The sequence below is a fragment of the Pantherophis guttatus genome, chromosome 2, assembly GCF_059756535.1.
Source record: "Pantherophis guttatus breed Tessera chromosome 2, ASM5975653v1, whole genome shotgun sequence".
Taxonomy (NCBI): Eukaryota; Metazoa; Chordata; class Lepidosauria; order Squamata; family Colubridae; genus Pantherophis; species Pantherophis guttatus.
Genome location: NC_142064.1, coordinates 264,325,178 through 264,347,929, shown reverse-complemented (window position 1 = coordinate 264,347,929; position 22,752 = coordinate 264,325,178). Strand labels below are relative to the sequence as shown.

The following is a 22,752-nucleotide window of genomic DNA, read 5'->3' as shown; positions in this document are numbered from 1 at the left end:
CCAGGGCCTCCTGCACCCTGAAAATAAGACACCCCCCCAAAAAAACAAGGCCAAGCCCCTATTTCGGGGTTCAAAAAAATATAAGACAGGGTCTTATTTTCAGGAAAACATGGTAGCATCCCCATGGTCATGTCATTTACATTCGGATGTTCGACAACTGATTCACATTTATGACTGTTGCAGTGTTCCAGAGTCATGTGATCTTCTTTTGTGACCTACTGACAAGCAAAGTCAATTGGGAAATCAGATTCACTTAACGACTGTGCTATAATCGTATTACTAATTTAACAATAGCAAGGATTCACTTAACAAATGAGGCAAGAAAAGTAGTACAATGGGGCAAAACTCACTAACAAATTCCTCACTTAAGAACATAAATTTTGGACTCAATTGTGGTGGTAAATTCAGGATTACCTGTAACTGAGGACTGGAAAAGAGCTGATGTGGTTCCCATCTTCAAAACAGGTAAAATAAACTCGTCCAGGAAATTACAGACAGATCAGCCTGACATTAATACCTGGTAACATCTTGGAAAACATATCCAGGCACCAAATCTGTGAACACCCAGAAGCAAACAAGTTATAACCAGTAGCCAACATGGGTTGATCAAAAACAGATCATGCCAAACAAACTTTATTTCATTCTTTGACAAAGTGGCTAAATTAGTGAACCAGAGAAATGCTATAGACATAGTATACTTAGATTTCAGTAAAGCATTTGATAAAGTAGATCACAACCTACCTACTTCTTGCCAACTAGAAAAATGTGGGATAGGCAACGCCACCACAAAGTGAGTTTCTAACTGCTTGACAAATCGTACTAAACGTGTAATCGTCAATGGAGCTATCCCCACATGGAAGGAAGTAAGCAGGCCTACAAAGCAGGAAAAGGAGGGAACCACTTCCAAAAACCTTTGCCAAGGAAACTGAAAGGCCAGGCATCAAGACTGACCCAAAGGCACCAAATACGAAGCTAAGTAGCGTCACGTTTCACTTTTTCACTTGGCTCAGTTGCAAAGGTCGGCTGCTAGGAGTCGAAAACATCTCCCAAAAGCCTTGGTAGAGACTGGACAGGCGTGTTTTTCCACCTCCTGTCGCTAGATGGCGGTCAGGCAACGTCTGTGCCTAGAAAGCCATCAATTCAATGGTGCCATCCCTGATTGCGCTTAAAAAAGGAGTCTTTAAACCATTGAGTACTGCATTGCTAGAAAGGCTGGGAGGAGAGGAGAGGCGCAGAGGAACTTCCTCTTCCGGATTACTGATGGGAGGAAGTTGGTGTGCAGAGCGGCTTTTATGCTCTTCCCAGGGTCGAAGCAGCAGCTGCCAGGTGAGTGGAGGGCAGCAGGTGGGAGGAGAGTCCGGGAGCAACTTGGGCTGGAAGCGGAGAAGCAACTGGGCTGAAGCCTCTCAGCTGCGGCTGCTGCAGGTTCCTTCCCTCCCCAAATGGAAGCCCACTGGTGCTGCAGGCTGGGAAACTGGGGGCTGCAATTTCTGCTGGTGGGAAGCTTGAAAAAGCCTCTTTCAAGTGGAGGTTGGTTCTTTGGGAATGGCTTCCCTCCAGAGGTTGTGGCTGCTCCGTCCCTGGAGGGTTTTGAGGGGAGATTGGGCAGCCATTTGTTCTGGATGGAACAAATATAAAATGTATTGGCCACCAACCTTACCATGACATAACTGTGGGCGGCTTAGAGACAGAAAATAATACATACACGTTAAAATAGTACAGTGGTTTAGTGCACCCTGTTATTAACACAGCTGCCTGCAATTTCTGTTTGTTCGAATCTCTCCAAGGCTCAAGGTCGACTCAGCCTTCCATCCTTTCTAAGGTAGGTGAAATGAGGACCCAGTTTGTGGGGGCAATAAGCTGACTTTGTATAAATATACAATAGTATGAAGGCTATTGCTTAACACATTGTAAGCCGCCCTGAGTCTCCGGAGAAGGGCAGCATATAAATCAAATTAAAAAAAAAAATCTAAACAAATTGTAGGAAGAAAAATCCAGTCAGGTTCCAAGCCAGGAGAAAGGAGCTGGAAATAAAATGCTTAGTGACACAATTGCAGTCAGTAAGTGAGGACTACTTCAATTGGGATGTTACCAAAGGGGTTGTGGAAAGTATTTTCTACCTTTACTTGGAGTTCGTGGCTTCCATGGGCGTAACTGGTGCTTCAAATCTTGCAGAGGCTTTAGGCCTCATTTGGTCAGCTAAAGCCCCCACATCTGTCAAGTTAGTGTCATGCAGATTGTCAGGTGTGGCTCAATAAAATAAAAGAGAGTTCAAGTGTGTGTGTTAATAAGCCAATGCATTTCTTCAGCTGAATAAAGATGGGTCCCTCCTAAGAAGGATGGAACCCTGAGCATAGTGAAAGGCAGATATTTATACATTTCTTTGCTTTTGCTTCATTACATAAGAGGCAGCTGGGACACGACAGATAAAGTATAGAAATATAGAAATTATAAAAATAGTCAAGCAACAGACAAGCTAGTGGTTTCCTGTGAAACTTTCCATGGCCTCAGGAGACTGTTGAGGCCTGAACTTCGGCCTTAGAATCTCAACATATGAGCAAATATCAAATTGATCAGATTCCTGATTAATAATAATCATAAAAATCATCATCATAATAAAAATAAAAACTTGTCATTGTCTAGATTTAAATATACAAATATACAAATACAAATATTCCAATTATTATTCATTTCATTTTTACAATCATGATTTCCCATTTATTTCTTACTACTATTAATATTTCAATTCTAAATATGTGTAACATTTTTCTCTTTCATTTCTTTTTCTCCCTTTCCCTTTTTCTTTTTGCCTTTTTCTTTCTCCTTTTTTTCTTTTGTGTTTAAAATCTTGAACTCTCCTCTTTTGCCCTAAATTTCCCATTGTTTGCACCTACCTTTCTTGGTGAGGAAAAAGAAGAAAAAGAAATCTGCCTTTGCCTAATTTTGCCTCCTTACAGCAAACAGCCTACTTTCAGTTTCGTTTTCAGCATAGCTTGATTAGCACAAGGGGAAAAAAATCTGCAGCAATTTTCCTCTTTGCAGCAAGCAGCAGAGCCCTGCACAAAACAGCTGAGAGCAAATCAGCTGAGAGTTGGGAGGCCGATCTAATCAACTTGTACTAATTAGTCTATGCTGAAGCTGAAAGGAGCTGTTTTTTCTTGCTGTTTGCTTGCAAGGAGGTAACTGCTGCGAAGCACAGGCCAAAGGGTGGGGGCCAGTGGGTGGGCAGGGCTACATTCGGTGTATGAGACGCACCTAAATTTTTACCCCCTTTTAGGGGGGAAAAAGGTGCGTCTTATACTCCAAAAAATACGGTACTTCTTTTTCACTTGACTGTATGTGAAAACAACCATTTGCATTGCTAAGAATTTGTGATTGACCCAGTCAACAAGAGAATTTCATCATTGAATGGATATTCAAACTTGGATCTGGGTAGTCTTCCATGTGTCATGATTAATGTAAGAGCTTCTTTGAGTATTATGGCATGTTTGCTTTTTCATTGTAATGTAAAAGTTTTTCTTTTTTTCTCATCTTCTACAATCATTTCATGCACAATTAAAGATACATTTTTATTTGAATCTTATAGACAAAGAAGATGGCAATGAGCACTCTGGACAACTGAGGATAGCAAGCAACATTGAACACCAAAGCAAGTCAGTCCAAAATTCAAAATATTTTCCATTTCCTTCAGAGAGCCACACAATTCTTAATCTTCCTCAACAAGTGAGAGGGAAACGAGAAAAAATCAGGAAGAGATTTCTAGCTGGGAAAAGCAGGGTGTGAAATTCAAGCATACATTACATGAAAAGTCAAGGCAGATTATTTTTCCATTGGGCAAAAGAGGGAAATATCTGGAAGTTACTGGGGAGGAAAAGGTCAATTGGAAAGCCACGTAGAGCAGACAGAGTTGCAGGCCCACTCTGGGAGGAAGAAAATGGCTTGAATAAAAGCACTGCTAAACAAGGGATCATCCATAATTTTGTCCTCCAAAGGAATATGAGTTGTGGAAAAGCTCCATAGATGTGCCTGTTGTGGGAAAGATACAACTTGCAAATCACAGCTGATTATGCCTGAGAGGATCCCGACTGGAGAAAAGCCATACAATACTCTAAATGTAGCAAAACCTCTGATCAGAACACCTCCATTGTGGTTCTTGGAAGGACCCACACAGGAGAGAAGCCCTACAAGTGCTCCCAATGCAGTAAATGCTTTAGGAAGCATGGCAACGTGGACTCACACCAAGGAGAAACCACTTGAATGTCCTGATTGTGAGAAATGTTTCTGTGATAATTCCAACCTGGTGACACACCAGAGGATTCTCACAGGCAAGAAGCCCTTTAAATGTCCTGATTGTGGAAAAAGCTTCAGTCAGCATTCCAGGCTGCTGACACACCAGAGGACTCACACAGGCGAGAAACCCTTTGAGTGTCCTGATTGTGGGAAAAGTTTCAGTCAGATTTCCAGCCTGGTGATACACCACAGGACTCACACGGGCAAGAAACCCTTTGAGTGTCCTGATTGTGGGAAAAGCTTCAGTAACAATTCCACTCTGGTGAAACACCAGAGGACTCACACAGGAGAGAAACCCTTTGAATGTCCTGACTGTGGGAAAAGTTTCTATCAAAATTCCAGCCTGGTTCAACATCAGAGGATTCACACAGGAGAGAAACCGTTTGAATGTCCTGTTTGTGGGAAAAGTTTCAGTCAGAATTCCAGCCTTGTGACACACCAGAGGATTCACACAGGAGAAAAACCCTTTGAATGTCCCGATTGTGGTAAAAGTTTGAGTACCAAATTCAGCCTTCTGTCACACCAGAGGATTCACACAGGAGAGAAACTCTTTGAATGTCCTGACTGTGAGAAAAGTTTCTATCAAAATTCCAGCCTGGTTCAACATAAGAGGATTCATACAGGAGAGAAACCGTTTGAATGTCCTGTTTGTGGGAAAAGTTTCAGTCAGAATTCCAGCCTTGTGACACACCAGAGGATTCACACAGGAGAAAAACCCTTTGAATGTCCCGATTGTGGTAAAAGTTTGAGTACCAAATTCAGCCTTCTGAAACACCAGAGGATTCACACAGGAGAGAAACCCTTTGAATGTCCTGACTGTGGGAAAAGTTTCCGTCAGAATTCCATCCTGGTTCAACACCAAAGGATTCACACAGGAGAGAAACCCTTTAAATGTCGTGACTGTGGGAAAAGTTTCAGTCAGAATTCCACACTGGTTCAACACCAAAGGATTCACACAGGAGAGAAACCCTTTAAATGTCGTGACTGTGGGAAATGTTTCCATCAGAATTCCAACCCCATCGGCCACCAGAGGATTCACGCAGCAGAGAAACCGTTTGAATGTTCTGATTGTGGTAAATGTTTCAGTGCGAATAACACCCTGGTGAAACACCAGAGGACTCACACAGGAGAGAAACCGTTTGAATGTCTTGACTGTGGGAAAAGTTTCAGTAAGAATTCCAACCTGGTTCAACACCAGAGGACTCATACAGGAGAGAAACCGTTTGAATGTTCTGATTGTGGTAAATGTTTCAGTCAGAATTCCAACCTGGTTCAACACCAGAGGACTCATACAAGAGAGAAACCGTTTGAATGTTCTGATTGTGGTAAATGTTTCAGTGTGAATAACACCCTGGTGAAACACCAGAGGACTCATACAGGAGAGAAACCGTTTGAATGTTCTGATTGTGGTAAATGTTTCAGTGTGAATAACACCCTGGTGAAACACCAGAGGACTCATACAGGAGAGAAACCGTTTGAATGTCTTGACTGTGGGAAAAGTTTCAGTAAGAATTCCAACCTGGTTCAACACCAGAGGACTCATACAGGAGAGAAACCGTTTGAATGTTCTGATTGTGGTAAATGTTTCAGTCAGAATTCCAACCTGGTTCAACACCAGAGGACTCATACAAGAGAGAAACCGTTTGAATGTTCTGATTGTGGTAAATGTTTCAGTGCGAATAACACCCTGGTGAAACACCAGAGGACTCATACAGGAGAGAAACTGTTTGAATGTCTTGACTGTGGGAAAAGTTTCAGTAAGAATTCCAACCTGATTCAACACCAGAGGACTCATACAGGAGAGAAACCGTTTGAATGTACTGACTGTGGGAAAAGTTTCAGTCAGAATTCCAACCTGGTTCAACACCAGAGGATTCATACAGGAGAGAAACCTTTTGAATGTTTTGATTGTGGTAAAAGTTTCAGTCATAATTTCAGCCTGGTTCAACACCAGAGGACTCACACAGGAGAGAAACCCTTTGAATGTCCTGACTGTGGGAAAAGTTTCAGTCAGAATTCCAACCTGGTTCAACACCAGAGGATTCATACAGGAGAGAAACCTTTTGAATGTTTTTATTGTGGTAAAAGTTTCAGTACAAATTCCACCCTGGTGAAACACCAGAGGACTCACACAGGAGAGAAACCCTTTGAATGTCTTGACTGTGGGAAAACTTTCAGTCATAATTCCTGCCTGGTTTAACACCAGAGGATTCATACAGGAGAGAAACCTTTTGAATGTTCTGATTGTGGTAAAAGTTTCAGTACAAATTCCACCCTGGTGAAACACCAGAGGACTCACACAGGAGGAAAACTATATGAGTGTCCAGACTGTGGGAATGATCTCAGTACTCAGGTTAACCTTATAAATCATGTACTTATACACAAAGGGGAGAAATCATTTTAATGCCCCGAGTGTGGACGGTGCTTCAGGAAACTTTCCACCCTTATTGCACACAGAAAAATCTCCTAAGGCCCCAAGTGATTAGTGCAGAGAAGGGTTGAATTTCATTTCTAGTGTCCCATTGTAAGTCCAGCTGAGAAATTGACTATTTAAATTGATTAAATTAAATAGAATTTGCCTGATTTTTTGTAGGTAAATATGTAATGGTATTAGATGGTGCAGAGGAAAGAAAAAGTTGGAACATATTACTTTGATAATGGCTATCTTGCTTTCAGCATAAGAAGTTGCTGGATATTTATTTTTGTAGAAATTTGGCAATTATGTAAAAAATCTTTTTGGGAGTGTTCTTTGCATTTTTGTGATGGTGGATGATAGAAATGCTATGTGCCAGGAATCCCAGCCTTTTTCTCCCTGGGTCCCCCCAAGATTTTCAGCCTCAGAATTCTCCAGCCAGCATCTCTTGGGGATTGGAGCCCTGAGACTATAGATTGTGGCTCCTCATATAAGGAGAAAGCAAGATGAGAAGAGACACAGAGGGGGTTCAAAGTTTATCTTTTCCTAACAGTTCCAGGAATTCAGTGCACCAACATGTCTCTTCAGATTGTGTCAAGAATGAGGCACGCAAGTGGAAGAAACCATATGAATAGCAAGTATATTTGGGGAGTTTAGGGCAGTGAGAAAAGCAATGTAAAATTTCAGATGTAAAGGCTGTTCTGCCCTGCAAGTGACCTTCATGGTTCAAAAGCCAAAAGAAGCAATTCGATTGAAACATGTCAGTTGCTACATATTCCTTTTCTCCCCAGATTTTATTCCATTTGTGGTACTTGCTTTAAAACTGGCTCTCCTTCATAGTAGGGGTGACTTCTTGTGATTTTATGGACACTTTTTGTTGGAAATAATATGGAACTCTTATGCCATTGCTGTCTTCTGTGATTTTTTTTTTTACCTAGCAAACAAACACAGGATTTCCTAGTGGTGCACCATCCATATATTATCGTGGAAGAACTGGACTTAACCTAGGATTTTTTTAATAATAGCTATTGTGCGCCGTTTGGGATGTTCAGTTTTATAGACAGTCCTTGCTTACCGCTTACTACTCAGTCTTCAAAATTACACTGGTGCTTAAAAAGTAGTTCCTCAAAGTTGTGCCCATCACAGTTATTTGGGGGTGGGACTGGCTTGCAATTACGATACTTGTGGTATCGTACAGGTATCGACCAACTGATCAGTGTGTGGCTCATCAGCCTCTGGATGTCAGATTCCCACCATCTAGCACCAGTTCAGGGGTTCCTTCCCCCTCCCTGCCCCCTCCCGGACAGAGAGAGAGAGAGACAGAGACTGAGGAAGGGAAGGAAGGATGATAGGAAGGAAAACAGATTCAGGGGTTGTGGTAAAAATTGTAGTTCAGTAATAAGGATGTGATGGCCCTCCAGTGGATACTGCACTACACTCCCATCATTCCTGACTATTAGTTGTGCTGTTAAAAAAAAATCCAGTGCCACCAGGGAGAAGTCAAGTTGTGAGTGATTGAAATTCCTCACATTGAAACTAAGTGGTGATAGGTCATAACAGAGGTATGTATTCTCCCTGACACATTTTCTTGTTATGTGCCCTATGATTTAAATTTCAGATAAATGTATTTCTCTGCTGTCGTCTTGTTAATTCAGCGAGCTATCCCAGGGCACTGCCGGGGTTGACGGTGATCCTGCAGAAGATGCCTCAGGAGCCAGTCTTATCTCTGTACCCATCAAGCATTCCATGTCCTGGTTTCTCTTCCCCACCCCCATTTGCTCTTGTAGCACACTTTTCTTTCTTTCGATATAAGAGGTAAAAGTCTCTGAATGTACCTGAGAGCTAAACTTTAGTTGTATTTGAAATCTTAATTTCTCCGGAGGGAATCAAATAGTGGAGGGAGGGAATGAGAGAGAGATAGATGGAGAGAGAGGGAAGAGGGAGAGAGAGAAAGAGAGACTGAGACTTGTGGATTATAGGCTCCTTGGGGCTGAGAAGAATTGCTGCAAAACTGAGTTTATTGAAGTGGACCACTAGACTCCTAAACAACTTAATAAAATAGAATAACAGAGTTGGAAGGGACCTTGGAGGTCTTCTACTCCAACTCCCTCCATAGGCAGGAAAGCCTACACCACGTCACTCAAATGGTTATCCAACATTTTCTTAAAATCTTCCAATGTTGGAGCATTCGCAACTTCTGGAGGCAAGTTGTTTCACTGATTAATTATTCTGTCAGGAAATTTCTCCTTAGTTCTAAGTTGCTTCTCTCCTTGATTAGTTTCCACCCATTGCTTCTTGTTGTACCCTAAGGTGCTTTGGAGAATAGTTTGACTCCCTCTTCTTTGTGACAGCCCCTGAGATATTGGAACACTGCTATCACGTCTCCCGTAGTCCTTCTTTTCATTAAACTAGACATACCCAGTTCCTGCAACCGTTCTTCATATGTTTTAGCCTCCAGTCCCCTAATCATCTTTGTTGCTCTTCTCTGCACTCTTTCTAGAGTCTCCACATCTTTTTTACATCATGGCAAACAAAACTGCAGTATTCCAAGTGTGGCCTTACCAAGGCATTATAAAGTGGTATTAACACTTTTTTTTAAAATTTGATTTATATGCCGCCCTTCTCCGGAGACTCAGGGCGGCTTACAATGCACTAAGCAATACTTAAATCACTTCACGTGATCTTGATTCTATCCCTCTGTTTATGCAGCCTAGAACTGTGTTGGCTTTTTTGGCAGCTGATGCACACTGCTGGCTCATATTTAAATGGTTGTCCACTAGGAGTCCAAGATCCCTCTCACAGTTACTACTGTTGAGCGAGGTACCACATATATTGTACCTGTGCGTTTTGTTTTTCTTGCCTAAATATAGAACCTTACTTTTTTCACCATTGAATTTCATTTTGTTAGATAGCTCCCAATGTTCAAGTCTGTCAAGATCCTTCTGTATCTTAAGCCTATCTTCTGGAGTGTTGGCTATTCCTGCCAGCTTGGTGTCATCTGCAAATTTGATGATTTCTGTTAAGGATATAGTTGTGAGATAACCAGGAATGGTTATGAAGCAGAGCATAGAGTTTTGCACACAGAAACAGTGCTGAGAGTAGTTGTGAATAAACTGCATACAAACTGGTTTTTAAAGTAGTTTACTTATAGAGCAAAGCAAATTTATAGTCTTTTATCAATCCAAGTCTTAGCCATGAATAATCAATCCAGAGATACAAAACTTCTTACCGGTTCGTAGAACAATACATGAATCATTCAGGAACAATATAAAAACAGTTCATAAAAGCAGTAATAAATAAACCATGATCAAATTGTCCATATAAAGAGATCAAAGATATCTACAACATAGCAGCAGGTAACAATATGGTGTAATGCCCACACTGACTACAATCAAGCTCTCCTTAAATACAGTTGCTACAGAGCTCATCCAATCAGGATGCAGAATGACTCAGCAATACTCTTAAAGCTATATTATACATATTCATACTGTAAACATATAATGTTGGCTTATATATTACCTGGCCAACTAGTTAGGCAATGACCATTTCCTAACAAGTTCCCCATCTATCCCGTCGTCATTGATGAAGATGTTGAAGAGTACTGGGCCTAAAACAGAGTCTTCGGGTACTCCACTGCATACTTCTCTCCATGTAGATGCAGTTCCGTTGAGGACTACACGTTGAATGCGGTTGGTCAGCCAGTTACGAATCCATCTGGTGCTGATGCTGTCTAACCCACATTTTTCTACTTTATCTAGTAGGTTATGGTCCACTTTATCAAATGCCTTACTGAAGTCCAAGTAAATTATATCGACAGTATTCCTCTGGTCCACTAATTTTGTCACTTTGTCAAAGAATGCAGTAAGATTAGTCTGGCATGATCTGTTTTTGACAAACCCATGTTGGCTTTTGGTTATTATTTTGCTTCTAGGTGTTCCCTGATTCATTGCTTGATTATCTTTTCCAGAATCTTCCCTTGTATTGAGGTCAGGCTGATAGTTTCCTGGATCTATTTTTTTTCCTCCTTTTTTGAAGATGGGAACTACATCAGCTCTTTTCCAGTCCTCTGGCTGGAAAATCCTGTGCTCCAGGATCTTTGAAAGATATAGTTCAGTGGTTCTGAGATCTTGTCTGCCAGTTCCTTCAGAACCTCGGGGTGTAATCCATCCGGTCCTGGTGATTTGAACTCGTCTAGGGTAGACAGGTGTTCACTTACCATTTTTTCCCCTATTTTAACTTGTGTTCCTAATCTGTTTTTTATGGTGCTGTTTTTGATAGGTTGGACTGTTTTTTCCTTTTGTGTAAAGAGAGATGCAAAAAATGAGTTAAGTAGTTCTGCTTTCTCCCTGTTGCTTGTCACCTTCTTGCCACTTTCTCCCAACAATGGACCAATTGTTTCCTTGACATTTTTCTTTTCTTTTCTTTTCTTTTGTAAACAAGTTTTATTAAAATTTTACTTTTACATACATATTTTATGCACAGAGTATTGACCGGGTCACATCTTTTACAATTTATAACATAATTATATATATATATTATAATCTGTCCCAATCTACTTTTTTAGTTTCTCCAAATACAATCTGCATATTTCAATTTCTGCTATGATTTCATACCCACCAAGCTCCTTGGAGGAGAGTCAAAAGTCCACTTCCCCCTGCTGCGGTATGTTCCCTGGGGCAGGTCTGTGACTTCTCTGAGGAGACTCTGTTGATGGTGGGAGCCTCCAGGAGAAAACCAAAATGACAGCTAAGAATATGACTAACAAAAAGAAAGATGATTTGACCAAAGGAATAAATATTCAATTAGGAAAAATGGTGATGTATTTAGGGATCTATTTACTTTTCCTAATACAAAATATACATATAAAATTAGAGAGAAAGTATTCTGATAATCTGAATAAAATTGTGTTGAAATTTATATGGCAGGGGAAAAATTAAATTGAAACTACTTCAAGAGGCCAAAGAAAGAGGTGGGTTTGGTTTGTTTGATTGAGAATTATATTACCAAGCAGCAGTGATCACCTGGGTCAAAGAATGGATAACCCTAAGAAACAAAAGATTATTAACACTAGAATGCTACGGTATTCAAGCAGGATGGCATGCATTCCTCTGGTATAGAATAGAATAGCAATAACAGAGTTGGAAGGGACCTTGGAGGTTTTCTAGTCCAACCCTCTGCCCAGGCAGGAAACCCTATACCACTTCAGACAAATGGTTATCCAACATCTTCTTAAAACTTTCTTTTTTTTTCTATTTAAAAGGTTTTTTTTTATTTTATAAACAAACAAACAAACAATATATAATCAAACGATTTGCCCCCGGAGATAAGAAGGATATCGGATCTCTGGGTCTTTCGCCGTGCCCTGAAAACTCTTCTTTTTCAGCAAGCAGGGCTGGCGTGAACCCCGCCCCCCTTTTTAGTTTTTAATGGTTATTAATTGTTTAGTTTTAATTTGTTAATGGGTTTTAATTCGCACTGTTTTAATTCGGGCCAAAGTATATAATTCTTTTAATTAATTTTAAATTTTGTATTGTTATGTATTTTAGTTTTGGCTGTGCACCGCCCTGAGTCCACTAGGAGAAGGGCGGTATATAAATTGAATAAATAAATAAATAAATAATAATAATAATAATAATAATAATAATAATAATAATAATAATAATAATAATCAGTCAATATATCTTTTAAATACATCTTTTGTCTTCTTTCTGCTCTTCCAATATTTATCATATCTTAATATTATCATTTCCTTTATTATAACATTTCCCCCACTTTTCTTACTTCTCTATTAATACATTTATTAATAATACATTTATTTATTAAACTATCTTTTAATTTTATTAAGAATTAGACAACCATTTTATCCCCACACAACCTTCAACCCCCCCTTCCCCACCCCCACCCCCCACTTCCCAGAGCAAAAACAGGGTATAGAATTAAACAAACATAAGCTAAAATATGCTAATTTACTACAAGATTCAAAACCCCCTTACACTCTTTAACTCCTCTTTTAAAAATTGTTCATCAGCCTCCCTTTTTAGAATTCTAATTTAAACATTATAAAACTTTATTTAAAGCATATCTTTTAAGAAGAAAAAAAATATTATTTTATATCCATTCAATTTTAAATTAACCATTTTAATACTTCAGTAAGCTTTTTTTAAAAAAAACACTTCAATAGAATATTCTTCAAAATATAACCTTAAAAATACTATTAATCCATTGAGTTAAATTATTTCTAACTCTTGAGTTCATCGTTCAAAATATCTGTTTCAAAACATTCAGAAAGTTATCAATTAAGTTTAAAGTTAACCATTTTAATACCTTGATAATTTTTAAAAAAGCTATCCATTTTTAAACATTTTTAATTAAACTTAAAAAATACTAATTTCAGTAGACTTTTCAAATTTAGTATTTAAATCCTCCCCAAAAGAAACTAAACTTCAATTCTTCCTTTCTTTCTATATTTTTTCCAGTCCTTCTTATGCAATAGTACTTTCTTCAACATTGCTCCTCCCCCTGCTTTTATTTTCGAAGATTTTTGAATATAGATTTGAGGCTGATGCATCTTTGGAAATTGTTCTCTTTTAAAAGTTATCTCCTTCAATTCAAAACCTCCATTTCGACTCTTCCTGCTTATATAATCAGTCACTTCCTTCCTTGAAACAGTCTGCGGGAAAGAGTCTATTTGCTGCTTTTCAGTTAACTGCATAGAGGCTTTTTCACTGATTTTCGCTGTTCTAGCGGCAAACGGAATCACGGGGCTGGAGCTCCTGAAGGAGCATCCGTTCGGGGAACGCGGAGCCAGCGGACTTTCCAGTGTTGGGGCATTCACAACTTCTGCAGGCAAGTTGTTTCACTTATTAATTGTTCTAACTGTCAGGAAATTTCTCCTTAGTTCTAAATTGCTTCTCTCCTTGATTAGTTTCCACCGTTGCTTCTTGTTCTACCCTCAGGTGCTTTGAAGAATACTTTGACTCCTTCTTCTTTGTGACAACCCCTGAAATATTGGAACACTGCTCTCATGTCTCCCCTAGTCCTTCTCTTCATTAAACTAGACATACCCAGTTCCTGCAACCGTTCTTCATTAATTAATTCTCTGTCCCCACTGTTCAGTTTAAATGTTTATCCAGAAAATCTGTGAATTTATTGCTAAATAACTCAGTCCCTTTCTTTGATGGATGCAATCCATCTCTTTTGTACAGTTCTTCATTGGACCAGTTGCAGACATCATGACTAATAAAATCAAAGCCTTCTCTTCTACATCACTCCTTTAGCCACACATTAAACTCTGCTACATGCTGGCCTTTCCCTTTTGTTCCTTATATACTGGTAAAACCTCTGAAAAGATAAGCCTGTCAGATATAAATGCCTTATTCTCCAATGTGTAAATAGTGTACAGACAGGGTATCAGGGGTTAACTTATTCTTCACTTCTTAATGTATTCATAATTCACCACTCCCACATATAGCTCCACCCATTGTATATATAAGGAGCTACCTACACCATTTCCCTTGCTTCTATCTGTGAATATTCAGTGAATATAGAATGCCTAATGTAAATAAAAGAATATATAGTTAAATCTTTAACTCTCGTTGATCTTATTGAGTCTGATCCTGAAAATATTGCAACAAACTGGTAGCAGAGGATGGTTAATTGACTCAATAAAAAGCTTTAAAATGTCTAAGAAAGATAGGCCCAACACCAGGGCCTACAGCAAAGAAATGGAAACGGAACAAGAAATAATCAACGAATCCACGAATGCAATTTCGAGAGAATCCGAAGAATACACCACTGAAGACGAAGAAATAATTGATGACCAGGAGGAAATCGAAATAGAAAATAACGAACTCAGGTCAGAGATATTAAAACTATTAAAAAGCCAGAAGAATGATGAAAGCCTCATCGCGAACCTCCAAGATATGCTAAAGAACAGCGGAGCAGCGAGAGAGAAAAACATCACCAATGAAAAACCCAAAGATCCAAAAATAGTGAGTAATATGACTGCGGAGAAAATCATTACAAAGAAGAAAAACAATGATCCCGCGCAAAAATTTGAATGGCAGCCATCTTGGTTTCAACCGGCCTCCAAGATGAACGAAGAAGAGCCAATCAGCAAGCTCAATTCAAAATTTCTGGCGCGAAAAATATTATCGGACAACGAAAACGAAAAGGAAGATTCAAACACCTCAGAAGAATCAGAACCAGAAAGCGAGGAAGATCCAACAAAACACCAAATAAAATCAGCGATGAAAACGCTCTTTGCTGCATTTGGGCCAAAACTGAAAATTACTAAAAAGACACCAAAAAAGCGAACGAGCAAGCCAATGACTCAAGACCTGCCCGCTCCCATCCTGACTACTAGAGCGCTGACGCCGGAACCCAGAGAGCCCTGCCGATACCGCCCTACGCCGCAGACCGAAGCAAGCACCAACGCTTTCAATAGAAGAGGAAGAACAGCCACCGTCGCCAGAACCCCCAAAGTCGAACCAGAGACCGACTCATCTGAAGAAGAGCAGAGCGAGCAAGCCGCAATGAGGAGAACCTTCCACGACGACGCCGAAGAAGAAATGGGCAACGCGCATGCGCGAAACTACGCTGACGATCCGGGAAGACATGAACAGGAGAGAAGATCATGCAGACTCGTAGCGAGCATCCCCATGCCGTTTTGCAATTTTCTGCATTTACGAGACCACGGACTACCTCAGGTTGTAAGTAATGGACCCAATAATGTCGGAAATTTACCCAGTGACTTCCCAAAACTAAGGGTTGATGGCATTAATTTATAAGAATGGTATCAACAGCTCCAGGTTGTCTTTATGAAGGAAAACTTACTGTTTTTTATCACTAGTCCCCCAAAAAGACCTTGGACACTAAAAATAGATTGTTTACACCATAGAGCTTTTTTCTTAATAATATCTAGTGTGTCTCCTGCAATGTATCACAGCATTAAGCCAAATTTGACTGTTTCAGAAATTATTCAATGCATGTTTAATTTGTTTCACAGTGACAGTGTAGCCACCACCACAAGGATATCTAAAGACTTCTTTTCATCTAGGATAAAACCAGGGGTTTCCATAAGTGAACATTTAATATCTTTGAACAAAATAAGAGCTGAACTGCATTTGAGGGGGGAGGTGATTTCAGACCAAACAATGAAAAGTGTCATTATCAACTCACTTGACCCATCATGGGACAATTTTATGTCACATTTAGACACAATCAATCTAGGGTATTTATCCATTGAAAGTCTATCTAACAAATTGATAACAGAAGATAATTCTAGAAGGAATCGTTCTAACAATCACACAGAACATAAACCATATAGGAAAGTAGCTTTCCAAGAAAAATATAGTGGAACATTTAAATGTCATAATTGTGGATCCAGGGAACACAATAGAAGAGATTGCCCAAAATTCTCAAAAGAAAGATATAGATCAGAATACAGAAACAAATACGATTATAGACAGCCTTCCATAGAAAGGCATAGATATAGGAGCCCACCAAATCACAGAGAGAATAGAGGGGGCAGAGACAATTCAAAGGATAGAAAGTCTGGTTCACTGAATGGATTAAATAAACAAGACAACACTAACACACAACAAAGTGAGAACAATAATTGGCTTATTGATTCTGGAGCAACTAATCACACCACTAATAACAAAAGTATATTGTCTTCATTTGCAGAAGATAAATTTGTAATTAAGGTAGCTAACCAAGAAAAGGTTCAAGTATTAGGTAGAGGAAATGTAACCTTGCCTGGTTTAGGAAAAATAGAGGGGGTATTACTAATACCTGAAATACCTCATAACATATTAAGTGCCATAAAACTAAGCAGAGATTCTGACATTAACATTGTCTTTTCAAAAGGAAAGGCAACTTTGGAAAAGAATAAAATAAATGTAGGCACTGTGATGACTAAAGGAGGACTGCCTTACCTAATAACAAAAGAAAAATGGTTACATAACATTGATTCAAATATGGAAGATTGTATTGAAATAGATGATGAGAATGTTAGCAACAGTGACAATGATGAATGTAAAATACCTCATGATCACACAGATGCACACAACGATAAGAAGCCAAAGATAGGTAAACCAATTCATGATGAGTGTGCTCACATATTGCATAGGAAGTTAGGACATGCCAGTTTTCCTGTAGTGCAAAAAATGACTGAACACGCAGAAGGTGTTAAAATAAAGAATTGTGAAAATTATCTGGAATGCTCAGTATGTAAATCTACAAAACTAAAAACTAGTCCCAGGCCAAGAAAATCTACCAGATCAACTAACAAAATTTTTGATTTAGTACACATGGACTTAGTTGGTCCATTAACTCCATCAATCACTTATAGGAAACGTTACTTCCTGACAATAGTGGACGATTATAGCCGCTATGGATTTGTTTACACATTAAAACACAAAGATGAAACATTTCAAAAATTTAAAGAATTTTACAAACGCATAGAAACACAACACAACATCAAAATAAAACAAATTATGACAGACAGAGGATGCGAATTCATGTCTAAAGAATTCTCACAATGGTTAAAAGACAAAGGAATGTTACATTACACATCTAGTCCATTTTCTCCGTTCCAAAACGGGATTGCAGAGAGAAAAAATTCCACATTACAAACCATGATTAGATGCACATTGGAAGATGCTGGCTTAAGCAAACAATTCTGGTCAGAAGCCCTACATTATTCAAATTACACACAAAATAGAACATGGTCCAGCATTATAAATAAGACACCATATGAAGTGATGTATAATAGAAAACCAAAATTAGCACACATGCATATATTTGGAGTCACAGCAGACGTACACATACCTAAACAATTAAGAAGAAAGGGAGAAAATGTGTCCAGGAGACTCAGATTTATGGGATATGAGACTGGCACTAAAGGATACAGATTCATTGATAGTAACAACAAATTTATAGTTTCCAGAACAGCTGTGTTCCATGAACAAGCTAACTGGTCTAAATTACATCTTAATGAGATATTCCCAAATAAACATGAAGATACAAAATCTCATGAGAAAGGGACTATAGAAAAACAAAATATCAACAAATATAAAAACAAAACCAAAACTTGGACAAATAGCCAACTCAAAATAAAGACAGATACACTAACAAAAAAGGAAGCAAGATATTTGCATGATAACGATAGTAAACCCGAGAAAATCATTAGAAACACCAGAAATCAAATGCCAAATAAATACAAGGATTATGTAATGCACATGAATGGTGAACCAACAACACCCAATACATACGAGGAAGTGTTAAAACTTCCTCACGAAGAAAAAGAAAAATGGGAATTAGCAATGAAGAAAGAGATGGAAAGTTTACAAGGACTAAATGTATTTACACCTGCATCTGCACCTAAAGATAAGACAATTATTGGTACCAGATGGATATATAAAATTAAGAATTTAGAGGGAGGAAATACTCTATACAAAGCTAGATTGGTTGCACAGGGTTATGCACAGAAATATCCAGAGGACTATACTGACACGTATTCCCCCACTGTAAGAACAGAGAGTGTCAAAACAGCTCTAGTGGTAGCTTCAGCACTCAATCTAGATGTATTCCAATATGACATACAGACTGCGTACCTACACGCAAAATTAGATAAAGAAATATACGTGAGAGCACCTCATAGTCCATACACAAACAGAAATGAGACTTGGTTGTTAAACAAGAGTTTATACGGGCTAAAACAATCTGGTAAACGGTGGTATGATTGTTTAGTAAAAGTACTTAAGACCATGGACTTCAACGCTACCATTGCTGATAATTGTTTCTTTGTCAAGAGGGGTGATGATTACATTGAATTTGTATTGATTTATGTGGATGACATCTTATACATAGGAAAACATAAAGAAAGAAGAGAAACTTTTGTAACTAAACTAAATGAACATTTCTCATTGAAATCTTTAGGCAAGGTAAACAAATACCTTGGTGTCCAAATTAATAAGACAAAAAAGGGATTCAAACTTACCCAGAGAGATAAGATCATAGATCTTTTAAATAAATGCAACTTAAACAATGCCAAACCTTGTGATACCCCTATGCAAACTGACTTTCTAAGGAATTCTGATGAATCTTCTCCCGAGTTCAAGGACAATACATTCTATAGATCAATCATAGGTTCACTCCTTTACATATCTAATTGGACCAGACCGGACATCGCTTTACCACTCAATTTATTATCTAGGCATGTCAGCAAACCAACAATGTACCACTGGGAAGCTGTTAAAAGAATTTTAAGATATTTAAAAAGTACACTAGACTTTTGTTTAATGTTGGAACCTAATGATATTAAAGAACCAAAGCTTACGTGTTATGCAGATGCAGATTGGGCTGGAGACACCTCATGCAGAAAAAGCACATCCGGTTATGTATTTCTCTTAAATGACTGTCCAGTTTACTGGTACACTGGTAAACAAGAACTAGTGGCTACTTCAACAACAGAAGCGGAATATGTTTGTTTATCCAAGGCCGCAAATAATCTTGTATGGTTTAATGATTTAATTTCAGATGTCTGGAAAAAACCTGCTCTGCCTTTTGTTATGCATGAAGACAATAAAGCAGCCATTGAAATATCTAGATCTGATGCCATTGGACAAAGATCCAGACATATAGATATAAAATTTAAACATGTGAGACAATTATCTCAGGATGGATTTATTAAAGCAGTGCATTGCGACACTTCAGAACAATTAGCTGATATATTAACGAAACCTTTACCTTCTAAACAGCATAAATACTTAACCTCTAAGTTGTATGTTTTGTATTGTCCTGAATCTGAATGTAACTGGTGTTGTATAACGAATCGGCATTTAGAGGGGGATTTGTCAGATATAAATGCCTTATTCTCCAATGTGTAAATAGTGTACAGACAGAGTATCAGGGGTTAACTTATTCTTCACTTCTTAATGTATTCATAATTCACCACTCCCACATATAGCTCCACCCATTGTATATATAAGGAGCTACCTACACCATTTCCCTTGCTTCTATCTGTGAATATTCAGTGAATATAGAATGCCTAATGTAAATAAAAGAATATATAGTTAAATCTTTAACTCTCGTTGATCTTATTGAGTCTGATCCTGAAAATATTGCAACAAAGCCTACAACCTATACTAAGTTCATACCCCAAGCTCTGGAAATCATTCTGCACAGAAAGTACATCCTTTGGGACAGATCATTTGTGCCAAGATGTATAATAGCATCAACATCACAGTCCTTACTGGCATTCTTGACTATCTTAAGAATACGCCTCTGGTCTCTCCTGGCAGTAGCACCTGGCAGACACCTGACCTCTTTCATAACCTTTTCTAAATTTACATCCCTTACAATTAAATCACCAACCAGAAGGTGGCTTCTCTTTTTGGATACCGTGCTCTTCTTATGTGACCGATACCTGGTTCACACTTTCCCCTTTCCAAAGTATGAAAGACATAAGGCACATCAATACTTCAAAAGACATTATATACAACAGGCTTTATTGGGGATATGGAACAAAATAAAAAACCAGAACTATAGGGAAATTCAGATCTGGCTCTCCACCTAGAAGTGGTGGTATATCCAAATCTTATAAACTGGGGAAAAATTGTAACATATAAAGATATATTAGATGAACAGGGAGGATTAAAATTAAGACTGCAACTAAAAGAGCAAGGATTGGAATTAGAATGGTGGTCATACTTACAAATTCAGTCAACTTATATGAAAGATATGAAAACGTGGGGCATCAACAGAAATTTAACGACAGGTAAACATCTATTGGGGACAGAGGAGAAAATGATTAAAGCAATGTATAAATTTTTACTAGAATACAAAATGGAGGAAGAGTGTGTTAAAGAGATGATGGTGGTATGGGCAAAGAACTTTGGATACAATATCGAATTGGAATAGTGGGAAAAATTGTGGGACAAAAACAGGAAATTTACTCTGGCCACATTGTACAAAGAGAACTTATATAAAATGCTTTATAGGTGGCACCTATCACCAGCTAGGGTAACCAAACTGTACAAAAATTTATCACCTAAATGCTGAAATCTGACCAAATACCGGGCACCTACTACCACATGTGGTGGACTTGTAGAAGAGCAAAAGAATACTGGCAAAAGATTCGAATGTGGCTGGAAGAAATGACTGGACAGAGATTAGAACTCAAACCAGAATTATTCCTATTAGGAATTTTACTTAGAAGAAGATCTAAGTAAAGAGTTAACATATTTATAAAGGATTAACATATTGACTGTAACCTTGTTGCTTGTATTCTTACGATTTATATTGACTGTTTTCTAATATGAGTTGATTGCTTATTTGTACCCTATGATTATCATTAAGTGTTGTACCATGATTCTTGATGAATGTATCTTTTCTTTTATGTACGCTGAGAGCATAGAAAGGAAAATAATAAAGAAAATACTTGACTGTGCAGAATGTGATATACTGATGCTAGAACTGAGAAATAAAGGAGAGACAGAATACTATGAGATTTGGAATAGATTTCAATATCAATGGTTAGACTTAAGGAATAGAAGTCGGAACGAGTAAGAACAAGGAGGCATAAATTGAAACAAAAGGCAATATATGTAATATAGTATGTAAGTGTAAGCGTCTATAAGAGGGTAAGTATGTGTATATAATTAGTAAGTAGTAATGTATATTGAATACATAAGTGACTTATGTTATACTTTATATGGCGGAGATATAGCCAAGACGGTTCCACCAAGTACAATTTGTTTTTTTAACAATAAAGGTTTTTAAAATTTTAAAAAAGAAGACTTTAGGCCGTCTATACAACTATTGGGGTGCAGGGGCATCTCAGGTTTACTAGTGAATGTAACTCTGTGGTCTGTATGGATAATCACTGGGAACTTTCCTTGACTGAGTGGAGCACATGAAGTGTATTTTCCCTGCTCCCAGTCCAGCACTATATTCACCTTATCCTATGCCCTCCCTATGCTCAGACTGAGGAAAATGGCCTTAGAAGATATGCAAACTCCATTACTAAACAGATGAGGGAAAAACATCTCTCAAGTAAGCAGCATGTGGATCCTATGCAGAAGGGACTCAAACAGACATCGCCCTAATTCACAGGTGTATAAGAAGCGGGAAGAAGGTACAAAGAAGAAACTTGTATGTGTTTTTTCTGAAAAAGAAAACATGACTCAACTTACCAAAAACAGAACAGTACATGACAGGTTACAAATGCAAATTAAAATACAGGTAATCCTTATAAAATGACAATGTCAACAGCATATAAGGAGAATTTGTATAAGATGTTTTACAGGTGGCATTTATCCCCAGCGAGAATAGCCAGGATGTTCAAGAATAAATCGGAGAAGTGTTGGAAGTGTCATCAGATTCCGGGTTCATATTACCATACGTGGTGGATATGTGCAGAAGCTCAAAAATATTGGAGTAAAATCCACACATGGTTGGAAAAAATGACAAGGAAACACATTGATTTTAAACCAGAGATATTTTTATTAGGGATTTTACCAGAAATGTATAATAGAGAACTGAGATACTTAATTGTGAATGTCTTAACAGCGGCTAGAATTGTATTTGCTAAAAATTGGAAAGGAGAGAAGATACCTACTGATGATGAAGTTATTAAGAAAATTTTGGAATGTGCTGAAATGAGTAAATTGACATTTGAAATTAGAGAACAGGAAGACAAACAATATTACTTGGTATGGGATTTATTTTATCAATGGCTAGATAATAAAGCATGGAAATGAAATATGAAACATGAAATAAATGTAATAATAAAATATATGAAGCGGTTTTTATGGGAGATAAGCCACTGTTAAATAATTGGTAAATGAGAATAATAATACAAAGGGATTTAATAAATTGTCAAATAAGAGAATTTTGGATATGGGATTAAGCACAAAAGATTTGTAACCGATTGATACACTTTCCGTAATTGTAATGGATGATGGTTGTTTTGTGTTTTGTTTAAAAATTAAAAAAATTCAAAAAAAAAATACAGGTAATCCCTGGGTCATAGAGTGTTCCCT

At 38.1% G+C, this 22,752-nt stretch overlaps 2 protein-coding genes across 2 annotated transcripts in view; both read left to right on the top strand.

The window, feature by feature from the left end:
- Nucleotides 1–22,752, top strand: part of LOC132710032 (uncharacterized) — a 120,163-nt gene that overhangs the window by 22,277 nt on the left and 75,134 nt on the right. The gene's annotated exons all lie outside the window — the stretch shown is intronic.
- Nucleotides 1,170–7,170, top strand: LOC117658573 (uncharacterized). The gene is made up of 4 exons (XM_087885238.1): nucleotides 1,170–1,326; nucleotides 3,587–5,644; nucleotides 5,993–6,047; nucleotides 7,118–7,170. Exons 2-4 carry the CDS (start codon nucleotides 4,067–4,069, stop codon nucleotides 7,168–7,170), a joined length of 1,686 nt encoding a protein of 561 aa, XP_087741364.1. The 5' UTR covers nucleotides 1,170–1,326; nucleotides 3,587–4,066.

What these genes read in the sequence shown, in the direction of transcription:
- LOC117658573 (XM_087885238.1), top strand. Translation starts at nt 4,067, where the DNA reads ATGCCTGAGAGGATCCCGACTGGAGAAAAGCCATACAATACTCTAAAT. An exon ending in TCAGTGTGAATAACACCCTG is followed by an intron (nt 5,645 to 5,992) that starts GTGAAACACCAG and finishes GTGAAACACCAG; the next exon opens with AGGACTCATACAGGAGAGAA. An exon ending in TGACTGTGGGAAAAGTTTCA is followed by an intron (nt 6,048 to 7,117) that starts GTAAGAATTCCA and finishes GGTCCCCCCAAG; the next exon opens with ATTTTCAGCCTCAGAATTCT.